The sequence below is a fragment of the Drosophila tropicalis genome, unplaced genomic scaffold (genome assembly GCF_018151085.1).
Source record: "Drosophila tropicalis isolate 14030-0801.00 unplaced genomic scaffold, ASM1815108v1 contig_694, whole genome shotgun sequence".
NCBI lineage: Eukaryota > Metazoa > Arthropoda > Insecta > Diptera > Drosophilidae > Drosophila > Drosophila tropicalis.
In genome coordinates this window covers 4,939,646-4,967,106 of record NW_027173176.1, presented here as the reverse complement: position 1 = coordinate 4,967,106, position 27,461 = coordinate 4,939,646, and the positions used below count along the sequence as shown (strand labels likewise).

Below are 27,461 nucleotides of genomic sequence, written 5' to 3'. Positions count from 1 at the left end.
CACCAGCTGACAATATACATACATTTATCGATAACAATTTTACATTGCTTTGCGAAATTAGCCGCGTGCAGCTTTTGGTTTCGGTTTTGTTTATAAAGCAGCGCCCATGCCAATTGGCTATTGAATTGGAATTTAATTGTTATTGTGAAATTCTAATATTAAAAATTGGCACAAACATGGCTGTGGTAGAGACTCAACTGGATCTGAAGGACCTACAGCGCCGGCAGCAGCAAGTGCGCAACATATGTATTTTGGCCCATGTGGATCATGGTAAGACGACACTGGCTGATTCCCTGGTGGCCAGCAATGGCATCATTTCTCAACGCATGGCCGGCAAATTGCGTTACATGGATAATCGTGAGGATGAGCAGGCACGCGGGATAACTATGAAGAGCAGCAGCATTTCCCTTCACTATCACGATAATAAGGATCAAAGCGACTACCTGATCAATCTAATTGATTCACCCGGTCATGTAGATTTCTCCAGCGAAGTTTCGACAGCGGTGCGTCTCTGTGATGGAGCTATTGTGGTGGTAGATGTGGTTGAAGGAGTTGGTCCACAGACAAGAGCCTGCCTCAGGCAAATCTATGAGGAACAATTGAAGCCGGTTCTGGTTCTCAATAAGCTTGACCGTTTGATATTAGAGAAACAGATGACTCCCCTCGATGCCTATGGACATTTGCAGCAGTTGCTCGAACAGATCAATGCCGTTTTGGGATCAATCTTTGCCTCCGACGTTTTGGCCCGAGAGGATATCACACAGAAAGATAACCAAGAGAGTGCTTTGGAGGATGTAGATGATTCGGAATTGTATTTTTCTCCCGAACAGGGAAATGTGATATTTTCCTCTGCCTACGATGGCTGGGCATTCGCTATACACGATTTCGCCAAATTCTACACGGATCGCTTGGAAATCTCTACATCAGAATTAAATAAAGTTCTGTGGGGAGATTATTTTTACAATAGTAAGAAGAAGCAATGCCTGCCCAAAGCTCAGGAAAAGGCCAAGAAGCCGATGTTTGTACAATTTGTCTTGGATAACATTTGGGCAATGTACGAGATCATAGCCATACGGAAGGATAAAGATAAATTGCCGGGCATAGCCGAGAAATTGGGCCTAAAATTGGCAACTAGAGATCTACGGCTGACGGATCCGAAATTGCTTATTAAAGCCGTAATGGGTCAATGGTTGCCCATAGACAAAAGTGTGCTACACATGGTGGTGGAGCATGTTCCGCCCCCACATCAAATTAGCGAAGAGCGAGCCCAGAGATTACTTTATCCAGCTGGTTTGGATATCAAGACACTGCCCACAGAGTCATTGGATCTAAAGAAAAGTTTCAAAGACTGCAAGGCAGAGGATCCGAATGTTATAGCTTTCGTGTCCAAAATGATGCCAGTGCATATCTCCCATTTGCCACAGAATCGTCCCAAACGACTCACTGAACAGGAACTACAAGATCGCCGAGATGAAGTAAAACGAAGAATAGAGGAAAGGAAACAACAGCAGCAAACTCAAAATGACCCACAAGTGGAGCTTGAAAAGCTAAGTCAAGGCATGGTGCAGCTAAACACTAAAACCAATGATGAGACACAAGTAAGAACTGATACGGTGGAGGCAGCCAGTGAATATGTCTTTATAGCATTTGCTCGAGTATTCAGTGGCACTTTAAAACCTGGCATGGAACTGTTTAATCTCTCCCCAAAACATGATCCTCGTCAGCCCCAGCATCGGCTACCAGACGAAGCACCCTTCGCCTCTAGAGTTGTTATAGGCAATTTGTATATGTTTATGGGCGGCGAATTGGCACTCCTTGATGAAGTTCCAGCTGGTAATATAGTTGGCATTGCAGGTTTGGACTCGTCCATTGTCAAGACAGCAACATTGAGTAGTACCTTGGCTTGCTCATCTTTCAGTGAATTGAGCATTATGGCCACGCCCATTCTACGTGTGGCTATTGAACCGGAGCTTCCCCAAGATATGCCTAAACTAATAAAGGGGCTGAAGCTGCTCAATCAGGCTGATGCATGTGTACAGGTTTCAGTTGCCCCAACAGGTGAGCATGTGATTACCACTTTGGGTGAAGTGCATGTGGAGAAATGTGTTCATGATCTGGAGCAGAGCTACGCCAAATGCAAAGTCAATGTCTCCAAGCCGATTGTATCCTTTAGGGAGACCATTGTACCAGCTGCCACCATAGATATGGTCAATGAAGTCATAGTTAAGACGGCAGAGGACAAGGATGTTGGTAAAAAGATAGCTATCCAACAGACGCTCAATAAAATGGGCCAACTGCGTATGCTAGCAGTTCCACTGCCAATTCAAGCTGTGGAACTACTCGAGAACTATGCGGATTTCTTTAAGGTAATTGCTAAAATTCTCTCAACACTTTTGAGAAAGTTCCTCTAATAGTTTGTAAATTCTGTTATACAGGAACTTTCGCTTACCCAGCGTCGCCAGGAATTGCTCTCGGAAAAGTCATCCTCACGTTTGGCTAGCATTAAGCTTCAATTAATTGCTGCTCTGGGGGATCTCGAAGTATTTGGCTTTACATCTCTAAAGCCAGATGAACTGGTTGAACGTGTCTGGTGTTTGGGTCCCAGAAATTGTGGCTCCAATATATTACTCAATTTAACTGACTATCAACAACCTGATTTCTGGTCTGATGGTTCTCCATCCTCGTCCTCGGTCTCCTCTGCAGATATACGAAAAGATTTCAGTAGCTCTCTTATCAATGGTTTTCAATTGACCACAGCGGCAGGACCACTGTGTGAAGAGCCCATGCAGGGTGTTTGCTTTGCCTTACTCGAATGGTCCTTGACCACAGCCAATCATGAGGAATTGAATTCTCGTGGACCATTCTCTGGTGAGTACAAGCTTATAAAAATTAAATTGATGTTTTTATCTAATTCCCCTCTCTCTCTCTCTCCATTTGTCTCTTTTTATCCCAGGACAAGTATTGACTGCCGCCAAGGAAGTAACGCGTCAAGCCTTTCAGAATCAGCCACAGCGTTTGGTTACACCAATGTATAGCTGCAGCATTGTGGTTAATGCTGAAATGTTGGGTAAGTCCAAATATAATTTCATGTTGTTTTGAAGATGTTTTACTAATAGAATGTGTGTATAATATCCTGTCATGCCTTTTGGGTTTATTTTTCTCACCCTTTGTAAAAGAAGAGAAACAATTGAAAGTGCAATTTGCAATTTGTTTATTTTTATATTATGTATTATAATTTATTACATTTTTCATTTACGAATCGCGATTTCGATATCGATGTTCGAGTTCGAATAGGTTTTTTAACTACTAGTAAATGCAACTTAAATCTAAACATAAATAAGCAACTAATTTTAGTTAAGAAATGTTTTGTTTTTCGTCTATATTTTAGTTGTTGCCACAAAATTATACTTTTCGATCCGGGTATTTATCTTTTTTAATGTCGTACAAAAAAATTAAATACAAAAAAAAAAAAAATAATAGATCAGTTGAGGCCTTTATTAAGAAATTGCAAAACAAATTAATTAAATAATTAATGTGGGCGTGTCTCTCAACGCCTTAATTGTTTAATTAATTCGTAAATGTTTGTTTTTTTTTTGTTTTCTTATTGTTTTCTTCTTTTTTATCATAATTATATGTTTAATAAATATATAAATGTTAAGTTTAGGGCAAAGGTCGGGCGATGGGCGTGGGAAGGATGAGTTCGAATGCTTAAACTTTCTACGTTTCTCTTATACCGCTAAATGTTTTCCTTTTTTTTGTTTTTTGTTTTTACGTTTTGCCTCACGTCACATAGCCGTAATATAACGTGATCATTTTTAAACTTCGCGCGTCTCAGTCACAGTTTATTGACAAAAAAAAAAGTTATAATAAGTTGATGAAATTTTGTGGGTGTTGTGTGTGTTGGGTGCTAGTTTTCAATTTTATTCAGTATTTTTTGCAATTGTCTAGTAAACCTAATCCCAGACAATTGTCTGCTGGAACTCTAGGACACGATCCCAGGGGAATTCGGGCTCATCACCTGTGTCGAGGGAGCGCTTGGAGCGACTTTCCTCTTGCATCGATTGCTCCTGCTGCAAAGTTGTTAACTCCGATTCCGTTTGCTCCGATTGCGTCGTTCTTGCCTCCTCACTGGGTTGAGTGGTGCTGCTGCTTGACTGAGGCTCTGCCTCAATGGGCGGCTCGTTGCCGCGCCTCTCATTGTTGCGACCATAGTTGCTGCCAGGGAAATTGTTGATTGAGAACTGATCGGGTCGGAAATTGGCAGACGAACTGCTATGGATCTGGCTGCTCTCGGGACGATTTAGATATTGATAGGAGCTACTGCCTCCATTCGAGAAGCTCTGATCCTGTGGCTGATAGTTGGAACTAATTGCTGACGATGATGAGGAAGATAACGACGAAGAGGGATTGCCGCCGTTGCCGTTGCCATATATGGGTCTGCCGTAGCTATCCTTTTGCACATTGCTCAACGATGAAGATCCGCCGAATTGATTGCTACCGATGCTGCTGCTGCCTGGACGATAGAAGGGTTTCTGTAGTTGGTAACGCTTTGGTGGCTGGGCACTGGGTTTCCGTACAGAGTAACCGGGCTTGACGCACATCATTCCAAATACACGAATGCCGGGCACACTTGCATATGTAGGCTGATCATGAGCCATGGGTCCCTCTGCGAAATAAAATGCAAATCAATTAGAGTTGAGATCCAGGACATTTGTCATCATTATCTGGCCCCAAAACTATCCTCTATATCAATTCCAATTAATTAATTCCAATTAAATCCCATACTTTCCTTTATCACTAGGTAATCGCAATAATCTCTAGCCTATTACTGTTTTATTCAGTTGGCCATATAGTCTAAATTTCTCTTAAGAATTGCACTAAAAAGTAGGGCCTTGTGTTAAAACCCTTCAAGGAATGATCTCAACGATAAAGAGAACTCTTCATATTTTACGTAAGCTCTCATGTAATAAATAGTTAAATAGCCAAGTTTAGTTACTTACCCATTTTGAAATGATCGGGACAACGGCATATAACCAGATAATGTGATTTGCCAGTGCGTGTATTTTGTAGTGCCAGCAGGGACCAATCCTTGGGTGATCGGCATTCTCTCATTTCGGTGGTGGCCTCGCAGGTCTTGGCTAGCGTGATGGCCTGGCAAAACGAACGAACAAAAAAAAAAAAAAAAAAATGAAAAAAAACCATGAAACAGATCGGTTAATGTGTCTAGACTGGAATAATGGAGAAGGGTAACAGATGCTGCTGCTGTTGTTTGGAGGTGTCTAATCGACATTCACTTTGACTTCAACGTCTGTTAAATGGCCCACAGGGCTTATAGAAGAAAGTTAAACCTCTCTCGCTCTGTCTGTCTCTATCTATCTCCTTTGGCCTTGCGCTTGTCCTGCTGATCATCTGTGGTGTTAGCTCTAAATTGAAAGCTAACATGCAAGTCAGGGTAGCCGGTTAATCGTTGCACTGGCTGTCACAGGCACCGCCCAAAGCTCGAGACTACCAAATTGCTGCCACCAACCAAGTCGGGAGGCAAGTTGCCTAGGTCTTGGGGCATGCTTGTGCCACATTAGTAGCTTTGGCTAACTTTTGCTACGCTTTCAATTTGCCCCTGACATGATTGTTGTTGTCCTTTAACTGATTTACCGACTTGAGCTACTGTCTCTTGGTCTCTGTCTCCCTGTCTCACTGTCACTCTGTCTCTGCTCGGTCTCTGTCTGTCTATAATTTGATTGACTTGCGGCTGTGTTTTGCATGTTTCCCGCCCGCTTGTCCGCTCCATTGGCTGCCAATTGACTGCCATTCAGGTTAATGTGGCCTGCCAGTTACCCCAGTTGCTGTGCCAGTTTTCCACTGCTCCAGCTCTCCTAGCTCTTGTTTTTTTTATCTTTTATTTTTGCTGCTGCTGTTAAACGCATTTTCATAATTTGCTGTACAGTTCCGGCAAAAGCAACCAACCAACAAGTGTTGCATTTAACGGTAAATTGAAGTTGTAATTATGACAATGTGTTGCTGCTGCTGCTGCTGCCTTTTTTCTCTTTTTTTTTCCTCCATCTCTCACTCTGTCTATGTCCATTTTTATTTAACCACAGCAACAGCAGCCCACACTGAAGTGGACACCTCCGAGTGGACCGGGGGCTTGACCATTAAACTATTAGAAAATGTTTTATTATTTAATTTATTTGCAACGTTCCATGCGAACAGTTTTCGCTCCAACTCCACATCTTTCTTTGTCAGGCCAAATGGGTGGAATTTATAACTCAATTATGCTCGATGGCGATGGAAAATTTGAAAAATTTGCACAAAAGTGCCAAAAGGTGAGTGTGCAACATTTATTGGGTGCTCAATTGGATTGATCTTTGGGAGTTGAGTGATCGTTATAACTAAATCGATCATGATCCGTAAGTGGATCCTTTCGTTGAGATATTTGTATGGTTTTGTCAGTCCTCTACATTAATCATTGGATTGCTCTTAGCCAAAAGTCTATAAATCTGCTGTCTGTTCTTCACTAATCAAAGCAAAACTCTGTGTATATGAAGGGTAAGAGCAAATTTCTTTAACTGGTGTCGATAAGTTTTAATTTGATTTGATCTTATCTTGAAGAAATATTTTTGACATTAGATTAATTCTAGTTAAACCGTTTCCTTATTCTTATTTCCTCCTGGATCGTCAGTCTTTCTTCTCAGTTGGAACTTGATCTGTAATCTTAACATCAGCATTTTTAAAGACTAGACGTAGAGTTAGAGTAATTTGCTTTTTGGTGTATCTCTTGCCCTATGTATTTTATTTTTTATAGCTAGGAGCTACTTAAAGTACTTATACTAGTTACTGTTTGATGTTAGGCGGAGAACTTACCTTCTTTTTATTATCACCAACCAATTTAGTGGTGTGCTGATCATCTTCATTTAGGCTCGCTGAGCAGGGATCACGATATCTGGCGAAACGAGAAAGGGTTTAATTAGAAACCGAGAAGTTTAGCTTTTCTGCCCCCGAGTGACAAGTTGAGTGAGTTATCCTATGTGCTGCTGCACTAAGGCAATAACTTTACCTTGATGGACAGGCGCACAATGGTTGGGTATAGTTGAGTCTAACATAGACAGCATTGCAGACTTGTTGAATGGCGCATTCGGGCAGCAGATAGATGTGCTGATTGTGTGGATAATAATGATATTTTGTTGGTTTCGCTGTGGCCGTTTTCTGCAATAAAATAAAACAAACCATGCCACAAAAAACAAAAAAAAATAAATAAAAACAAATCAAAGCCAAATGAAGAAGGATTTGTAGAGTGATTGGTATGTGATGGGTTTGTAATTAAAGTGTGAACGATGATCATTTTAACTACAAATCTAGTTCCTTTCACAAATATTTGCTTTCGACCCAAAGTGTTGCTGCTAGAGTTGAAGTGTGAACTCCCTGAAAGATGGAGAGAATTGCTTCTTTCCTTTGTTTGTATTTTAACACCCTGCACACTGATTTATAAGGGGCATATTAATATAGTTAGAATTCTAGGTAAACTGTGAGCATTTTAGCTCTTGCCTGAGGAAAAGAATGGATTGTGAATGATTTGACAAGGTTCTTCCATCAATCTAACTAAAATCTTTAGCCTTTAGGCGACAGTAAAGTTATTAGAGATGGAACTAGTGAGTCATACTAGCAGGTAATTCAAAGTCGTATTGTAATACACCTAAGAAGTGAGGAATTTTTGAGGAATTGAAAACGGTTATATGTAATAAAGAAGAATACGACTTTGGCCTTCTTCTTTCGCGTCGTCGTCGCTCTACTACTACCTAGTGCAATGGTGTTGCATTCAAAGCAGGTTAATGGCAAACGAGACCCTCACATAATGCCACACAAAATTGCTTTGGCTGCACTTTGCCTTGCTCTCATCAGCTGAAGTTGCAGTTGCAGTCAGAGAGATGGAGATGGCGATGGAGTTGGAGTTGGCCGCTTTCCGTTCCATCCCAACCCTGCTGACAACATTGCCCTTCCTCTTGGTACCAACTATTCCTTACCCTAGTCAACGGAAGACTACAAGCAACCAACTACTAAGAAATGAAAAGTTATTAAGAAATTGATGCTATGCAACACACAAGGAAGAGGAGGCAGAAAGAGAGTGAGCGGAGTAGACTAGAATGAGTGTAGACTGGAGTGGAGTAAAGATGAGCAACTCGAGTGGGTAACTGCCAAACGCACTTTTACTTATACCATGCTCTTTGATGCTTCCTCTTCGATGTTGTTGTTCGATGTTCTTCTTCTACTTCTTTATAATGCCTTCCCCTCTAACTATTTCACTGCCCTCAACCTGCCCTGAACCTTTCAGCCACTTCCTTCCTGAGCAAAGCGAACGTTTCCCTGTTGTTCGCTTTGAAAAGTTTTCTTTTTTTTCATTTTTTTTTTTTTAAATATGCCAACGCATCTAATTGTCGGGTAGAAAATGGGGTGGGCTATCATCTGGGTTCCGGGGGTATGTGGAAGTTATTAGAGTGGGGCCCTTTGTTTAGCTATTAAAAAGTTTTCCCCTCCATAGTTTTTACATCAAAAGTTCCTTTCATTTTGTCTAGTTGTTGTTTTTGTATGTTTTTTTTTTTTGTTGTATTTTGCACCTTTTCCCTTTTATTTATTTATTTTTGTTTTCGCAAACTGAGTTGAGAGTTTGCATTTAATTTTGTTGTTTTTCCCTTTCGGTATTTCAATAATGTTAATTGAAACCATCGAGGTAGAAACCACTTACAAGAACTAATTTTAATAAAGTGCAACTTAATGATTCAATTTTGCCCAGTTTGTAAAAGTTTTTTTTACCATTAAATGTATGTCAATAACAAATTGATAAAAAGAAGATGCATCAAATGGCAATTAACCTGATAGTTTGATGAATTTCATCCTTAAAGGGTAGGATCTATGCGATCCAATGAACAATTTGCAAACATTTGGAAATAGTAAACATTTTTGTTGTTTCTCCATGCCCGATGGATGGGATGTCATAAAAGTAATTTCAACTCTAGTTGTTTGTTTTTGAATTTCGCTGGTTTTTTTTTTCAATTGTAAACTAATGAAACGCTCAGGTTGAGCGTCACAGCATTTTGAGTGGTTGTCAATTGCGTATCAAATTTCATGGTAAATTTCCTTTTTTGCGAATAGAGTTCATTAGGCGGTCAGCGGGGAAGAGGTAATCAATGTATGCGAATATCAAGTATACGCCATGTTCAACAAACAAACAAACAAACAATAAAAATACAAAGCTTGTCAAAGTCAAATACGAAATTAGCAAATAGCTTAAAAGAAAAAAATTGCAAATAGAAAAACCAAACGAAACGAAAAATGGGGAAAACTTGGAAAACGGGTAAAACTGAAATGGAAAGAACCATAAAAGGTCTCAATAAACAAAACAGAGAAAAAAAAGGAAAACTTTTGCTGCTGCTGCATAGAAAATCAACATAGAAACAGAAAATGCAAGCTGCAAAAGAAGTCAACGGAAATGTCACTTTCTTTTCAATCAAAACGCAATTCATGGCACTCGAATACAACAACAACAATAATAAGAAGAGGAACAAAAAAAAAAAAAGGGAAAAAAAAGGAAAAACAACCAGGAAAAACAACTAGGAAAAACTCAACATGAAGCAAGGCCCGTGAAAGGTCGAGTCAAGCTTCAAATTGCAGTCAAAGCGGAAAGGTAGCCCAAGCAAAGAGTCAGAAGAAACACGATTTTCAAGTGATAGACACACACACACACACAGGCAGGCAGGCAGGCAGGCAGAATGATGGGTGCTAGGTGGAGGAGGGTGGCGTTGGGTGGAATGAGAGATATACTAACTGCCACTGACTGAACTTTAACCCTGAATGCAACATAAGAAACCAAATTTAAACTGACTAAAAGAGAGAAGACAAAAAAATAAAAACAGCAAAAAGCAACCGCTTTAATTTGCAATTCGTGGAAAACTACAAAAGAAAAGCCTAGTTAGTAGGTCTGCCGTCCATTGCCCTAAAACCCTTCCCGTTTTTGCAAAAATTTTCAGTTGCTGCTGCTACATGGTAAATATTTAAAAATGTACTTAGCCAAAGTGAAAGAGACAGGCAAATTCGTAAAAACCCTTCCCCTCCACCTTATACAGACAGAAAGAGAGAGAGAGATAGAGAGAGAATGCCATGCGGCGACAGTTTGGACAACCAGCTGACGCCAGCAACAAAGGCAAGGGGCACGTTGTAGAGAAGTGTATTTGATCCGAAGAAGGTCTTGAAACCGAAGCATACAAAAAATAATTCAATAATAATGCCAAACTCAGTGTAAATCACCAACTGGCAACATGGCAACTTAGTCTAACCAAGTTAAACTTAAACTTGGTAGGTGGCTGGCTAACTGACTGACTGTCCAACTGACTGTCTAACTGACTGACTGACTAGTTCCAGTTGATTTACGTACCACAAAATGATTGGCATGGGAAGGCTTGTTCAGCCACGGTAACAATTTGTAGTTCCACAACTAAATGAAGCCGAGTTTAATTTCATGCTAAAATGGCGGCCTAACAACCAACAATTAGCAAATAAAATGTAACAAAACAGAAGCTGTGGGTTAACAGAGACGGGGGAGGAGCTGGACGTAGTAATGCCTAATAGGTGCAAGTTTAATTGTCTAAAGATCTATTCAAATGTCGCAACTACAATATTTCATTAAAGCTTTCTATCTATAAACACTTTTGTAAATCATTTTATTTTATTGTTGTTTTTTATATGTTAATTTCGGTTTCTATTTTGTTGACCAATCTTCTTTACATCTATTGTTCTGGCCTTTTTTCTCTTAATGCATTTTACGTTCTTCTTCTAAAGCCATTCAAAGTCATATGCCAGTCCACTTTCAGTCTGTATTGAAAAATCCATTTTAATTTACGTTTCATCTTTTGTGCTTTGCAGTTCAGTCTAAGCTAAGCTGTAACTTTTCATATTTATAGGTAAAATGCCATAAGATAAATTAAAGTTAAAGAAGAAATAGGTCGAATTGGTTTAAAGATAAATGCCTTACAGACCTATTGACCTGAAATTATGTTTAGTTGTTTCTTTGAAGTAAATGCAAAGGTGAAATCTTGCTTGGGTATTATAATTTACAATTATAAGGATCATGTCATTTATATGCATGTATGTTCCTACTTTTAGCTTTAGTCTTCTAGCTCCATATCCGTCCACTCCACTGTGTCCGTCTTTGTCTTAGTTTTCAGTTTCAGTCATAAAGATGATGTAGATGAGCATTCGCCACACTTTTCAAAATTTTAAAGAGTGCCTGACTAGCTGTAGGCACTTGAATGTAAAGGAAGGCATCAGAAGCATCAGCAGCAGCAGATATGTATATGTAATATATCCTCGTTATATATGTACATATATCTTATAGCTTGTATCTCAAAGTCTTCACTTAGAGTCTTGATTTATATGCCAGCAGCAGCAGCAGCGGCAGCAGCAGCAAATTTACTTTTAATGAGCGACAGCCAGCCAACAGCTAATGTTAAACGCATGTAACTGACAGCGCAGCTTGTGCGTATCTGTGTGTATCTTATAGATGCGAATCCTCGACATTTGTTTTGCAACGCTTTTACCCAAAGAACCAAAAATAAACAAAAAAGGCAAACCAAAAACACGGAGAATCAGGCTACCTGCTGATGGTAATGCGAATTCTTACTTTGAACAGTCTGAATCTCTAGTTTCATTAAATACTTACACGTGGGATCTAGTCTATTGATATGGATTAACCCTGACTTAAACCCTTACAAAAGTGTGGTTTGCCTGCTGAGATCAAAAAATATATATTTAATATACCTTCATACCCATTGCCGATTAGGGCATTAGAAGTCAACAGATGTATTCGAATCCAAGTGAATATACCTCTTGTTTGCAATGGGTATATCAAAATAAAAATTTGCATAGGTTCGTTGCCTTTAGAGCATCCCCTTGAATAATTTTATCATTTCATTTTCATTTGAAATCCAATTTAATTATGTGAAAGTGAAAAAGAACAGAAAATTAGTTGCCATTATAATTTTGTTGTTAGTTTGTTGTTGTTGTTGTTGCCTGTTTGTTATTTAATTCAAGTGAAAATGAAATTTATTTCTCAAGTCAAGTCAAGTATTTTTTTTTTTTTTTTTCTTGTTGTGTGTGTGTGTGTGTGTTGAGTGAGTGTGTTCATTTCCTCCTCTTCATGTTCTTCGGGCTATGTGCTCTTTCTTTATTGTTGTAGTTTATAAAGCGTGAAATTTCAAGTAGTTTGTCTACTCACGACTACCGAAAAATAAAGCCCCAACCCCTTCTCATCTTGAGCCTCCAGCTAGGTAGTTAACCTCCCTCCCCCCTCACGGCCCATTCTCGATTTTAAAGACCAACCAAGCAAACACACTCACACACACACACACACACTTTTCACTTGAAGTTGTTGTTGTTGCAAGTTTCTCATGCAAATCCCGGCAATTCATTTTGTTTATTTGTTTGTTTGCTCATTCATTTCTGGGCAATTGATCGCAAGTACAAGTAAAAGTTCATTTCAAGTGTTAAATATTGTGTTGTTGCAGCTGGTCTTTTTTTTTATTTATTTCTCTCTCTCTCTCTCTCTGTCTCACAATCTCTATCTGTTACTTTTTAACTAGCCTCCAGGGTACATTCAACACTCCAAAGTTGATTATGTCCGCGGGTTGTAATTAAAATGTTCAATAAATTGTTCAAGAAAATGAAAAGTGAAGGCATAGACAGCAGCTGCTCTCTTAACGGATGTTTGCCAGTGATTCGGATGATTGAAAGGGAGGGGAGACCCAAAAAAAAGTAAACAAATATCTCCTCTGTTTCCTCACTTTTACCAATTTGTTGGGTTTAAAGTGCAATAGGTAGGAATATTGGGGAAGCTTTTGAATCTGATTGAAAACTTGTTCTTTTGCCCAGTTTTTGTGTTTGAATTGACCATTTCCTATGGGATATACATAGCTTGGGGATTTCAATTGATCATGGCTTCTAATAACTTTTGATCTTGACATGACGTCATTTATATCCACATGGGAGACATATGTATGTATAGGCTAACTGCATTCAAAGGATGAACTACTTTATGTTTTGAAGTAACGAATTGAAAGTTGCTTAGAAAGTTGGTAAATTGTTTTGGACATAAGTAAGTGGCTATGTTTCATTACTACAAATTTTGTTGGTGTATAAACAGTCGTGAAATGACCGAAAAGCGGACAGCATCCGCTCATCATGTGGCATCATCTATCATCTAATGTTCAACTTCCTCACTGTTTGTCTCTCTCTCTCTCTCTTTCATCTCTTTTTCTCCTTTTATCTAATAGCTTAACATTAACTCTGTCCCAAAAATAAATGTCTCCTAAAATGAGAGTATAAAACTTGGTAATTGTACATTAAAAACCATATCATACTCCGCATTTAAACTCATTAAAAGACATAAAAAAAATTAAAAAAAAAAGGTTCAACAAACCCGAAAAAAGAACTGTTAACAAATAAGTAGCTAGGGGGACCACCGACCGAACCTTAAGGCCACAAAACTAGAACAATAAACTCGGCCAAAAAAAGGCCAAGTACTTAGTCATAACTAAGAGAAATATTACGGCATTGCAAGGTGGTGAAGTGACAAGGGGGGAAGGGGCATTATAAGAACCAAAACCGTAGCATAGCAAAGTCTTTGTACATACAACAAATAAAAACCCACGTTGCTACAACATCATCACAGTAATTCTGGCAAGTCACAAACCGAAAAGAAGAACGTTGCTTGGTCAAAACAAATTAGAACAAATTAATGTTTAGACCCGACAACAGCAACAGCAGCACCAACTCCAACACCAACACCAACACCAACAAACAACAGCAACATTTGACACATTTAAACGGATTTCCCATTTTGGTTCGAACTGGACTTGGCGATCGGAATGTTGCTGACCATGTTGCATGTTGTCCATCCATTTGGATTATTCAATCAGTTTGCTCAGTTTGATGCAATCTTTCTTCTTCAGATTTGCTCTGTTTTGCACACACACGCACACACCTTATATTTAGCAGCCACTCCCCGTATCCTCTCTCTCTCTTTTAGGCTTGACCATATCTATTTTGGCCTTTAGCTTTGACTTTGTTTGCGGCCGTTTAACGAGTTATGCCAAAGATCGCAAAAAACATGATGAATATATGTATGTATGAATAGTGGAAATGTCGTTCGCCTAGGATGGTCTATTGGTTTAGCCATTGGCATAAAGTCATTACTCTGAAAAAGTTAAGTAATTAAGTTTGTCGTTGGAACAGTACTCTGTTCCATTCTTGTTTTCTTGAAATGTTTAGCAGTAGGCAGTTGAACTTTTCGTTTATGACGAAAGTTTCAAAACTGAACTGAGCAACGTCAAATTCATTATGTCTGAGCTCTGGGAGATAACAGTTTGCAATAACTTCAAATTCTGCTAGAGATATAAGTTTAATTCATTTGAAACATCGTCGCAGTAATTGCAATTATGCTACAAATAATGGTAATGCGAATGATCCTAGCCAACTCTCTGTTGATTTCATTGATTGCATTTGGACAAACTGACCTCGTTACCATACATTTCACTTGAGAAATGAAAATATTTAATCAATACAATGTCTTTGAATTTGAATTCTTAATCCGTTAATTCTTCAAACAAAATTCACTTTCCATTTGATCTCTTTGTCGGTTGACTTTCTTCTGTCCTCTTCTCTTTCCCCCTCTTTCATATTTGCTCAAAGCAAACACATTGAAGGGCGGACAGAGGGTGGAGGAGTTGAAAAAAATCGAATCCGTAACCGCATGATGATGATAATGATTTTGTTGATGGTCATTTACCTTAAACAAATGGCCAGGCCAACAAAACGGTCAAAATGTTTACATTTGTTTTGGTTGAAAATCTCTGCTAAAGCAGCAGCAACCGAACCCGCCCACTCCCCTCCAAACCCTACCTCTGATTCCTTTCTTTACCCTTTACTCACTCGCTCACGTACATTTGTGGTCATTGTTATGGAAGGCGGCAACCGACAAAGCTTACCTGCAAAAAAAAAAGAAAGAAAAATGGTTAAAAATTGTTAACAAACGGAAAAAAAATCAAAATGTTGCTAACAAAAAAACAAGAAAAAGAAAAAAAATAAATGGTAAATGTTGAAGAAAGCGAAATTAGTGAAAAGAATTTCCTTATGTTTGGTTTTTTTCTTCTTTGCCTTAAATCTCAACGATTTGGCTTTTTAATTTAAATTTCAATCGAGATTTCGCAATTGAAATTTAAACAAGAGATTAGACCCACAATAAAGACTTTTCTCTCTCTTTTAACTCAATTGTATTCGCGGGAATGGCTTTAATGGCATCATCATCATCATCGTCAGAGGCATTGTAATCATCATCGTTGTCTGGCCATCTCTTGCTACAATTTCAATTAAAAATCTTAAAAGTTTTGCCTTGATCTCGCATCAGCTATATAGTATGTATGTATATACTTTATAACAATCTACAAATTTTGCCTTCATCTGCTGCTTCTCTAATTATTGCATTTGTTTTCATTGTCTTTGTCTATAGTAGCATTTTTTTCTCAAATATGTTTGCCCCCCATACCCATAACCAACCCCGCCTGTTGCTGGCGCTGCTAGCTTTGTCTTTGTCTTTGCCATTATAATATGCATTTGTACGTTTGGTGGAAAGCCTCGAGGCCAAACACTTTCTTCTCATTGGTGGCGGCGGGGACTTTCTTTTGAATTTCATATCAAACTAGCGCGCAGTGCATCTCATCTCATTCACATCTCTCCCCCCACCAACGCCCTCCACCCATCTAGTAGTTTTGTCAAATTCTCCTTTCCTGTGTTATCTTTGCCCTTGCGGCTACATTTTGGCCTTTGTTTGGCTTGCTCTTTTTTCGCATGAAAAATCTAGACTCTGCGGCTAAAGAGAGTGGGTAAATATATATAGAAAATGCCAACATTACGCGCTTTGCATTTTCATCTTCTGGTTTTTCCTATTATATTTTCCAACATTTTTCCTTTCCTCCCAACCCCCGCCCCCTTTAACGCTACGCAACCTCTTGTGTTTTTTCCTCATCTTCTTCTTTTATTTTCTTTTCTATGTTAATTATAAATTTCCGCTTGGAATGCAGTTGGAACTTGCATTGCCCAAGGAGAAAGAGAGATGCAGGGCAACTCTTAATGTCTCCATAATATTAGTTGATTGGCAAAACACTTGCCTCGACATCATTAGAGAAAGAAACAAAGAGACAGACAACAGGGAGAGTGAGCAAGAACAGAAGAACAGGCCATGTAAGGGCCATAAAATGTGTTGTTGAAATAGCTGAGTCTAGCAACATGTAGCCAAGATTCAGCAACATTTGAGTTGGGGAATAAAAACAGTGATTTCGATATGCCCTTCACCTGTTGCACACTTTCATTGGGTAAGCTATGAATAATTTTAAATGCATTCGACTAATGCCCATGCAAATGTTCACCTAAGGGCATGATTTCTTTTACATATGAAAATTATCATTAGGCTACAGATTTCTGTATACCTATAAGGTTTATGAACTATATTGAACCGTATTAAAGTGCTAAAATTGCTTAATTGTCATTTTCTCTGATTTCACATCGAAATATTGCCATAAGTCTTTTATAGTCAATGGGTGTCAGACACAATTAAGAAATTGATTAACAAACTGGGGCAGAAATGTCTATTCCCTAACTCATCTAAGCCTAACCCTACAAGACGTCCTTAGGTTCAAATAATGGATTTAATGATAATTGGCGAATAGATATAAGTAAAATGGTTATAATGAAAATAAGACAACATTAGCAACACATTGGTAAAAGTTCAGCCATAGGTCAAGTCGGCATTATAGAGATGTTTAAATCATTAGTTACTCACTTTTGTTTATTTTTTTTGTATGTAGGCCAACAAAATGTCGGCGCAACCAAAAAAGAAAATGTCAAGTGTTTTCAATGTTTTTTGTAAGTGCTTTTTCTTTTGGTGGGAAGACGACAGGAAAGATTTGACTTACAGATGAAATTCCTTGCCTTTTCAAAAATCTATGGGAATTTCCTTTTTTTGGCATGATTATTCAGACTTGGGACACTGAAATATGCTGTTTGCTGATGCTGTTGTTGTTTTTGTTGCTGTTACTGCCGCCTGGAGATGAAGTTTCGTCACAGTAGTTTCACATTAAATTGACTAGGACTGTGAAAAATTGTTGATTTTGGCGAAGAAATCGCACAAAGAGGAAGAGTTGAGTGCTGACCATTTTCAGCTAAATTCGCTCTCTCTCTCTCTCTTGGTCTCTCTCTCTCTGTCTCCCTATCTGTGTTTAGCTGTGAGTAACCTCAATTTGCATTTAACTGAATATGGTCAGATGGTGGCAGTTGTTTTCCACTCTTCTGATTTGATAGAGAGAAAGAGATTCGTTAACAGTAAAATCAATCGGCGTATAGAATGTATCTAATAGATACAACTCTCAGCTATCTCAGCATTTACAGCTATCAATCATAATTAAGTGAATGATAATCAAAATGGACAGCATTATGAATGCTGCAGCTTCCCAATCGGCATTGTTCGTTGCGGTCGCCGTCTGTGTTATTAGAGTTAATGATAAACTCTAAAAGAGAAACAGAGAAAGATGAAAGAGAGAGAGAGAGAGAGAGAGAGAGAGACACAGAGAGACACAGAGATACACCAAGAGAATGAAGGTGAAGCTGCAACAGCAGCAACAAAGTCAGATCGAGCGAATCGGAATCGGTGGTTTCTGAGTTCAGTTTCGTTGCGGCACCGTTATGCAGGTCAGGCTCCTCCAACTGCAACTCTAACTTCAACTTGAAGCTCATCTTGTATGCAAACGTAACATCAGCAACATTCTTCCTCTATATGCATGTGTATGTGTGTGTGTGTGTCTGTGTGTGTAACGTAGGATGGGGAAATGGCAATGTTTCTCATCTTCTCTTTCTCTCAATTGACATGCCAACTTATCGTTGGCAAATTTAGCACGCCCAGAGACAGAAACCGAGAGGTAGTGCAAGGAGGAAGCTGGTGAAAGAGAGCGGCGGCGGTGCTGGCCAAGGAAAGGAGGTGATGCTATACGCGAAGAGCTTTCATTTTACTTGGCAGCATCTCATTCTATGAGTAGTTTACATGGCCCAACTGGCTTTGGCTGCCAGCCACATTAATTTATTAGTCGCACTTGCTGCCTGCTTGCAATGTAAAAGATATATACACACACACACACACACACACCTTGAGATACTTTTTACCTGACACTGGCTAGTTGTCGCCTATCAAATTACCAACCAGCAGCAGCAGCAACAACAACGTGGTAAAATATATGGCATTTTTTTTTTTGCACATACTAACTAACCCAACCAGCATCAAATAATATACATATAGGCAAAAACTTGATGTTTATGCGTTGGTAATTATAATGAATTTCTTTGAAAAATATATAAACCATTAAGACTTTCTTCATTTCAATTAACTGAACATTAGGTCAATTCAAATTGCAATATCTTTTTTTGGAAAAGTTTTCGGCATAAACATCCCATGGAATTTAGTTATAAGATCTAAAAAGAAACATGTTAATCAAGTCTATTCAAATCATAATTAGCATAAACATTATGTTAATCAGCAGTCATGATTAAAATTATGATCAATACAGGAGTATATCTGTGTTTGACACGCATAAACCTGTCACATTTCTCATTTCACAATTATTTTTCTTCTATCTTGAAGCTCATGCCACATGGAGCTGCTACTTTGTTGCTTCTGGGGCCCATCATCTACGAATATCTCTCTCACTTCCAATCCCCTCCCCTTTTTGTGGCAGTATGTAAAATGTCTAGGGAAAAATATTTGCTCATTAATTTTCGCGATTTTGCTGCTGCTGCTGCTGCTGCTCCGAAGAGTCGGTTTTGCCAGGTATCTAGAGTCATAGAGTTGGAGGGGTCCTAGTCCTAGTCTAGCCTTGACGTTGATTGAAGATGCGGTCGTGTTATGGGTGCATGGGAATTTTTACCACTAAAGCTACCAACCACCGACCGACCGACCGACAGACCGACCGACCGCGTCCGACCATTGAGCAGCCAAGATGATTAATAAAACTGGCAGCCAATTGTCTGAAAATGAAGTTCCACTGAATTCGCAGCAGGCAAGCTGGCAGTCAGCTTTCCACTTTTCCATGTGCGATCTTTGAACTCAATTAGTGTTGTCTGGCATCCCTCTCTCTCTCTCTGTCTCTGTCTCTGTCTCTGTCTCTTTCATTCGAGGAGCCTGGCGAATTGGAGGTTGGCTGTTGGCAAAGGAGGCCTGTAAAATGACACATATAACCATTGGTAGAAACTGCCACGCCCTATCCACACGCTTTTAGCCTAGAAAAAACTTTTGCTTTTTTTTCTTCCTACATTTTGGTTTCTTTGATGAAACTTGATAAACTTTGATGACTTTGTGATAGTCTTGGACTTCGATTTGGAGAAAAAAAATAACTTATTTCTCTGGCTTTCTGAGGCTCCTAATAATTGCTTTTTAGCTTGCATTTTTCATCCTACACTAAGAGAAATAAATTATTACTGAGATATTGTTAATCCAAGAAGTGTATCGAAGAAATCGTTGTTTCTCTAAGTGCATCTCGATTTCGTTGAACCATTTACGTTTGCGGTTTTTGGCCCCCTTTTGCCAAGCCTTGATCTTTAGTCCTCGATTTTTCCCATCTTTCCCTATACACGATGCGATCGTTCAATCGTTCCTTACTGCTTATTCGGTTTTATTTTATTTGGTTTTAGTTTTTTTTTGCTTTTGCGGTTTTCCCATTTTTATTGCGTGTTTTCGTGCTCAATTTGTTATATCGAATGATTCTCACTAAAAGAGAAGCGAAAAGTTCGGGAAGAGAATCTTCTGCAAATATATAATTGAGTTGGCTTCGTGACTGACTGACTCACAGTGAAACAGAGATGGCCAACAAATACTTCTGTTTGAGTGTTTTTCATTTTCTTCCTGGGTTATTCCGGGGGAGGGTGTGGGAGAAAGTTTTCTATCTATTCAAATGCAAAAAAGCAAATTCCAAAACAAAACAAAACAAAATAAAACCTACAAATTTCTTGGCCTTGGTCAACCACACAAAAAAAGCAAAAGAAAAAACACTCTTCAAACACACACACACACACACAGTAGTTGACAGCAACTTCAACTTCAATTTGAACCTCAACTTAGACTTGAATTACAATGCTAAATCAATATTTATCTATTGTAATGAAAACCTTTCAACTATTGAAAACTAAACAGAAATCAGTTTTACTTATGTATATGCACAGATATAGATATAGATATATATATATATGGATAGTTATACATATTTGTCTGTAGGGCAAAAAACCAGCATCGAGTTTGAGTCATTGTTAGATGGATGTCTCATTGTTTGGTTGTTGTGTGTGGCTTTTCCTTGTTTATGGAAATTGACACTTTTCCTTGCCACCGCCCCACTTACACACACACTCTCAAACACACACACACACAGACGAACACTCTTTCTGTCTCTAAGTCTATGGCTTTGCTTTTCTTCTTATTAAAATTTGTGTCAAGTTGTCAGCAACAACAATCATCATGGATATACATATACGTAGATATGTCTGCTATTTGATGGCCTAAAAACTGACCACACTTGTTCAACTTGACGACGATGACGAAGACGATGATGATAATAATGATGTAGTCTCCTTCAAAATGCAATTTATGTGGGTTAAAGAAATGTTGAGAAATGAAAAGTGTTTGGATTTCGGAAAACAGATAATTGTGAGAAACGATTGAGAGTAGGAGAGTGAATGAAGTAAGTGAATACCTTAATCTTAGGCTAAGATTCTGTCTATATACTCCAACAATAAATCCATTGACAATTTGCTAACGGTAACCCTTCAAATGTTAAATACTTTCCAGTTGAATAGAAAACAAGTTTCTAATCTGTTCTACTTAAGTAAATATTTCAAAAGTTTGAGTTTCAGTTTTTTCTTGATTGGTTGATTGCATTTTTGAAACGTTTTCAACTATTTTCTATTATGCAGTTCTTCGAGTATTACTTTCATATGCTGGCCATAAAATTATTATGCACTCCCTCCGACCATTAGTCCAGCAACCACCCATCCTATGGACATTTAGTTGCTGTGGTTAGTTGTGGGGACAGGAATTTACAATTTATACGCAAAAAGGCACAAGGCACATAAATAAATGCATAAAGGAAGACGAGAAAAGGCAGCTGCTTGGTTATGCTTAGTTATATATATGTATATGGTTCTTCACCAAAAAGGCGGGCAGCCACACCCCCAAATTAGCAATTCAAAATAATGATGACCATCCGCAAAAGACAACAGGACAAAAAAACGACGAGGAAAAATAAAGAAAAAAATATTAGTCTAGGCAACAAAGTTGCTGCAGATCGCCAGAAATTTATGAGCGCATTCCCATTGCCAAAATGGTGTCAATGCTTTTAGCCTACTACATGTCCACGCCCACTTTATCGCCCACTTTGCACTTTCTTTTGTATTAGAAACAGAAATAAGAAGAAAGACACAAAAAAAATGGAGTAAAAGTTGTTAAGCCACAACCAGAAGATGAAGACAAAATTATTAACGTTTTCAGTTTGGCAAACATCTTTGATTGCATTCACCTGACTGCCAAGTCTGCCAGCTCTTTCCCCCGCAAAGTGATTCGAAAATGTTGCATGTCGAAGAAAGGCTCTTTAAGATTTGTATCTTCCTGCTTCAGCTTTGTCTTTAATTGCTGAATTAAGTTTTGGCTTGGCCCACAGACCTTTTGTTTACCAAAAACATTGCCTCCTTCTCCACTCAATTGAAGGTCAAAGGTTCATTTACAAATTCAAGTGAAATGCCTTGAGTTTACCATAAATTGCGGATCTCTACGTGGGGCTTTTCTATTCTTTGTAAATTAGCCAAACAATTACAGAAAATTATTGACAGGCCCTCCCCTAAAAAAGTGTGTGTTATCAATACGAACACGTTGAATCTAAGGATAGAAGGGATGTTTTGATGGATTTACGAAATATGCATATGAAAACTGGATTAATGTAGATTTGTTTGCATCTGGTTATGCTGGTAATAATTAGGTCTCTGGTTTATTAATCTAACTGTATACAATTTCGAAATGGCAAACCGCAAATTGATCTTCTTTTATTTTTCTCTGATTTTTGTTGTTGTTGTCTCCCCATTTCTTGCGCACTCTCTAGTAATAATTCGTTGATTGTAATGTTTCACGTTTTTATTGTTTGCTTAGAAAGTACCGAAAATGTTTATTAAATTTATAGACCATAAATGTACAAATAGCGGCTCTTCTTTTTTCCACTTCTCTATAAATTATTTATCAATTTTGATGGTCTGAAGGCAACAAAAACAAAAAAGAAGCCAACAGCAGTCAGCGGTAAAAACCAATTGAATTAGCCATCAACAAGAGAACAGAACCGAAGAGAGGATTAGTCGGAGGAGAATAGAAGAAACAAAAGCAAAAATGTGATTTAAATGCAATTGGTTTTTCTTTTTTTGTTGGAGTTGCTATATAAGACAATTACACGACCTAGAAAGCTAAAGCAGCAGAAAGTCGAAAACCGAATCAAAATGCAAAAGAAAGCCAAAGTCAAAGACGAGACTCAACTTTGCGGGGGATCTTCTATGTGGCTTCGAGTCTAACTTTATCTCCTCCTCCATTTATTTGTAGGGTCGTTTGTAATGCAAATAGTTGCAGCTCAGCTCAGACTTCTACTTGGAGTCTGGTTTTTTTCTTCTGTGTTTTTGGTGCCTTGTCGGAAGATTTGGAACTTGGGACTTGGAGTCGGAGGTAGGAGATCGAGCGAGAGGTCGACAACAACATTGTAGATACATTTGTGCAATTAGTTTGCCAAATGCTCTGTGAGATCTTAATTTTGGGTCGTGAAGTCGTGTGAGTCGCAGCGGGTGTAGCAGTCATCTGCTACCCAATGTCTTCCCTCAAGTGGAGTGTATAAGGATCTACTCAGGGATACATGGTGGCCATAATTAGTCCTCAATTCTTTCTCTCAAGAATTATGTAAGTTAAACTTGGGGAAACCAATTAAAAACTAAATAAATACTTAGTTTCTCCATTTACAGGGTATCTTCTGGTCTACACATGACTTTCAGTGTCGTTTTTTGGGTTATTTTTTTTGTTTTAGTTAAGGTGTCAGGTTTGTTTTAGTTGAACTTGATGTAGTTTGTTTTTGGCAGTCCCTTGCACTAACGATTATTTACACTCTCACTCTCTTTGTCTCTCTGCCTCTGTCAGTCAGTCGCAGTAGGCACTCACTCTAGGCAAGTGCTGTGCTGGTGGGTGGAAGGAGGGAACGTTTAACGTTGTTTAATGGAAAGTGCTCTCAAGCTCATTAGTACATCAATGTCGATCGGTCGGTCGGTTGGTCGGTTGGTCGGTTGGTTGGCCATTTGGCCTCTTGCACGATCTTTGGGTAATCATTTACTCGCTAAAAATCTGTGGTAAAACTCTGGCATTTCCAAGTCATTCCCATAAATTGCGTATAAATTATGGCAAAAAGAGGAAAAATAAAAAGCACACTCAGTCACTGGGCAATCTTCAAGATACACACACGGGCTAGTTTCAGATACAAGTTCTTTAATTGAAATGCTGGCATTTTTCAACATTCATCAGCGGATGTCATAGCATGACGATGAGGTTCACAAGAGTTGATCGCTTTCAACTAGGAATACAATACTTATATCAATTGATATTTAAAAATATCATAGATCATTGAAAATTCTATAATCTGGTTTGTTCTTCAGTCATATGTTTCAGTTTCTCAAAATCTCAATTGGAGTTTTCAATCAAGTTCTACTACTTTGCTATGTATTAGTTTGTGGCCATGTTTTGGGTCTGGCGTTTCATTTGGCTGCCTTTGTTAAGAGTATGTTTTGTTTTTTTGGTGGGGAGGGCTTTAAAAATTTCACTTTTTATAATTTGTTGCTGATTTTGTTTCTTGTTTGTTTGTTGTTGTTTATCCGCGAGCCCAAAACCAAAATATAAATACATATATAAATTACGGGTATTATTAGTGTGGGAGATTGTCTAGCAAGCAACAATCTGCCCGGTTACCATCCCCCCTTTTGTTTTGTTTGTTCCCCTCACTCTAATTGCTAGTAAAAGTTTTAATAAATCATTGCAGAAAAGAGCTAAAACCGTAGAAACAACAGAGAGAAAGAAAAGAAGTGGAGAGAAAACCCTTTCCCAAAAAAAAAAAAAAAAAAAAAAACACAGCAGCTACAATAACGAAATTGCTTAAGTTAGAAAGCCAGACAAAGTCGCTGTAAATTCTCTCTATCTCTACCTCTTTCTCGCTGTCTCTCTGCTTGTGTGTGTGTTAGTCTCTCTCTCTCTCTCTCTCTGTCTCTTCTCAATGGCTTTCTTTGGCTCATTGTTCGATTTTTCCTAATCATATGAATAATGTCGACGGTTCCCTTACACCGCCGCATAAACCCCCTCGCTAGGCCTTTCTCTCTGGCTTTCTGCTTCATTGCTTTCATTTGCATTTGCTTGCAGCTTCCGCTAGAAAAGCAAACCACAAACTACACACACACACACACACACCACAGAAACAGCAACAACAACAACAACTTGTTGTAAGTGCTGCCAGTTTTCCCTGGAATCATCATCATCATCTCGTTTTTTTTTTTGCCTTTCGGTTTGAGAAAAAATTAGCATAACTTTGGGCCATCTAATGTCGCTTGTTTGAAGTTGGGAAAAACTAACGGTCAAGCCTAACAAGCAATTGATAAAACAAAGCGGTAAATGTTTGAGGAAAAAATATTTAACCAACTTATGCAATCGAGTTTCCATTCCACAATACCAAAAACAAAAAGAAGAAAAGAAAACTACTCACATTAGTGTGAAGACCCCAAGACTGGTCAAATAATCTTTTAAGCTAATTGGTTACAAACACAATAGATACATTTAGTTGCTGTAGTAGAACTCTTAATTTTCGACTAATCAGGTTATGGTCTAAGCCAACCGGAGCTACTTCATGCCATCAATTTGATGTTCTTTAGTTCTCTGAAATGATTACACACACAGTTTACTTATAGAATTAACAAAAGTCAAGCGACTAAACACAAAATCGTTCTATCTGCAAATTTTTGTTAAGTCTTTTATGTATTCTCGGATGATTTTGTTAAGAGAAAGCGATTTTTTCGTTGGTCTTTATTGCCCTTCGAAACCAAATAAATTAGAAGACATCAGACTTCTAAAAAGCCGCATAAGAAGAAAAAGAACGACATTAGACTTATTGATCCAATATTGGTAATAGGTAAGGGCCATAACACTAGTGAGTAAGGCAATTTAATACACATAACCTAACTCAGATTTCAATCGAATTGGCGAATAAAAGAAGGTTAAGTGTAAGTTTAGAGTCTCAAGTTATTTTAAAACAAATTTAGACCAGTTGAAGTTGCTGCCCTCTTAACCAAATCATTAACACTCAGCCCACACATACACACAAACACACACAGAACAGACACACACACACACACACACTAGGTAGATAGGTGATCATTATGTTGAAACAAGTTCCAACAATTGCTGACCAGTCGTCACGCCTTTTCGCGTCAGTCCTTCTCCTTCAGATGTTTGAAAGGCTGTCAATGTCTGACAAATTGTTTCAATGTGGGGAATTTTCACACTTTTTCATTGGAAATTTTTGGCCTTTGATTTGCCACCGCCTGCTACACCGCCTCCTCTTGCTCCTGCATCTCCTCCTCCACAGATCAAATGGCCTGTATGTCTTTTACTTTGTATTTTTTGTTGACCTTCTTACGTATGTTTTATGATTTGTGTTAGAAAAATTACCCTAACTGCAATTCACTTTTTGTTTTTTCGGATCAACCTTCTCTCCCCTGCAAGTTTCTTTTTTTCTCTCTCCGTCCCTATACATATATGTATGTATATTCCACTTGGGCTCTATGATTATATGCTCTATGGCTTATAAAATTGTTGGGTGTCATTGTTGGCTGGTTGGTTGGCTGGTTGGCTGGATGGTTGGCAGCCAGCAAGTAAAAGGTAAAGAAGGCACGAACTAGGCACGAGTGAAACTTGTGTTTCTTCTGTCTATTTCTTCTTCTTCGACGGCTACTTTTTCCTACAAACGTCTCTACACCCCAAGTAATTAATTTAAGCATTAATTAGTTGCAGAATGAAGAAATGGAAAAAAAGTCGCCTCAATGGCAAGAAACATTGCATCACAATCATGTAAACGAAAGAGTGAGAGAGAGAGAGAGAGAGATGCGAGAAATGAGATTGCAGTTCTCTATGCATGGTTCTCTCTCTTTTCCTCTCGCCATTCATAATATGCAAATTTACAATTTCAAAGCCAACTAACGGCATATTGGCCTCTATAATTAAAAGCCATGAGGTATCAATGAAGCCAAAAGAATTCATTTATGATCTTTTGAAAGTTCTTAAAGTTGAAAGAAAGCGTGTAAATTATATATTTGACTCTTGGTGGCAAGCGAAAGTCTTTCTCTTTATTATTGTTATTATTATTTCCATGTAAATTAGCAAAAGTTTAACAATTATGCTTTCTTTTGTTGATAGCCGATTGTCGATTGTTTGTTTGTGTGTGTTTTTGCCAAAAATACAAGAAAGAAGCAAAAACACACACACACAGCAACACACACTAACTCATCCTCTTGGTATATATTTTAACAATGTGTTAATTACTTCTTTTTCAACATTTTTTGTGTTGTGTGCTTCTGCTTTAACTTCATCGCGTTATTCTAAATGCAAAAGGGGTGGTGCTTAGGAGGAGGAGGAGAAGGAGGAGTGAAGAGGTGTGTGTGTGTGTGTGTGTGTGTGTGGAGGGCACCTATATAAACCGTACAACAAATCTGCGCTTAATCGTTAATTTATGTTATTTCTAGCGGTAACCGACAGCATAGAACACAGACAATCAAAAGACTTCTTCTTCTTTTTCATCAGCTTTAAAGCTCAACCCGCAATGCTTCGATGACTTTCTGACCATGATCATATGGCCATCATGATCATTATCTTCATCATCATCATCATAATCGTCATACAAACATCATGGGTAGCTCCTAGAGTTTCGACTTGATTTGATTTTATGACCATTTCCAAAGATCATTAACATTCTTTATAACCTTTTGGCTATTGAAAAAATAGTAATTAATGATTTTGATTTTCTTGTGACTTTAAGTAAACATTTATCAGTTTTCATGTTTACTTTTTCCCATATTGTTCTCTCAACAATGGCTTTTCAGCTTTCATCGTGACCCTACAACAGGTGATTTTTTTTTACCTTTAGAATTTTCAATGGGGTCATATGGCAAAAACAGAAAGGTGTAAGCAAACTAAAAGAATATGTATTTTAGTTAATCACTTAATCACATAGCTGTGGCATTTTCCAAAGACAATCCAAATGTTAGGTCTTCTAGGGTTC

The 27,461-nt window shown here is 38.3% G+C and overlaps 2 protein-coding genes across 3 annotated transcripts in view; one reads left to right on the top strand and one right to left on the bottom strand.

The window, feature by feature from the left end:
- The first annotated feature begins 58 nt into the window (after positions 1-58).
- Positions 59-27,461, top strand: part of LOC137579391 (elongation factor-like GTPase 1) — a 77,639-nt gene continuing 50,236 nt past the window's right edge. For both annotated transcript variants that reach the window (XM_068293132.1, XM_068293131.1), the window contains exons 1-3: positions 59-2,366; positions 2,436-2,868; positions 2,954-3,067. In XM_068293132.1, coding sequence (XP_068149233.1) covers positions 177-2,366; positions 2,436-2,868; positions 2,954-3,067 — 2,737 coding nt within the window. In that variant the 5' untranslated portion in view covers positions 59-176. The remainder of the gene's footprint in view (positions 2,367-2,435; positions 2,869-2,953; positions 3,068-27,461) is intronic.
- The window catches only part of dsx-c73A (doublesex cognate 73A), a 28,675-nt gene continuing 4,635 nt past the window's right edge, over positions 3,422-27,461 (bottom strand). The window contains exons 2-5 of the mRNA XM_068292817.1: positions 7,055-7,203; positions 6,862-6,940; positions 5,001-5,151; positions 3,422-4,666 (exon numbers count right to left, since the gene is read on the bottom strand). Of these exons, the coding sequence (XP_068148918.1) occupies positions 3,954-4,666; positions 5,001-5,151; positions 6,862-6,940; positions 7,055-7,203 (1,092 nt within the window). The 3' untranslated portion in view covers positions 3,422-3,953. The remainder of the gene's footprint in view (positions 4,667-5,000; positions 5,152-6,861; positions 6,941-7,054; positions 7,204-27,461) is intronic.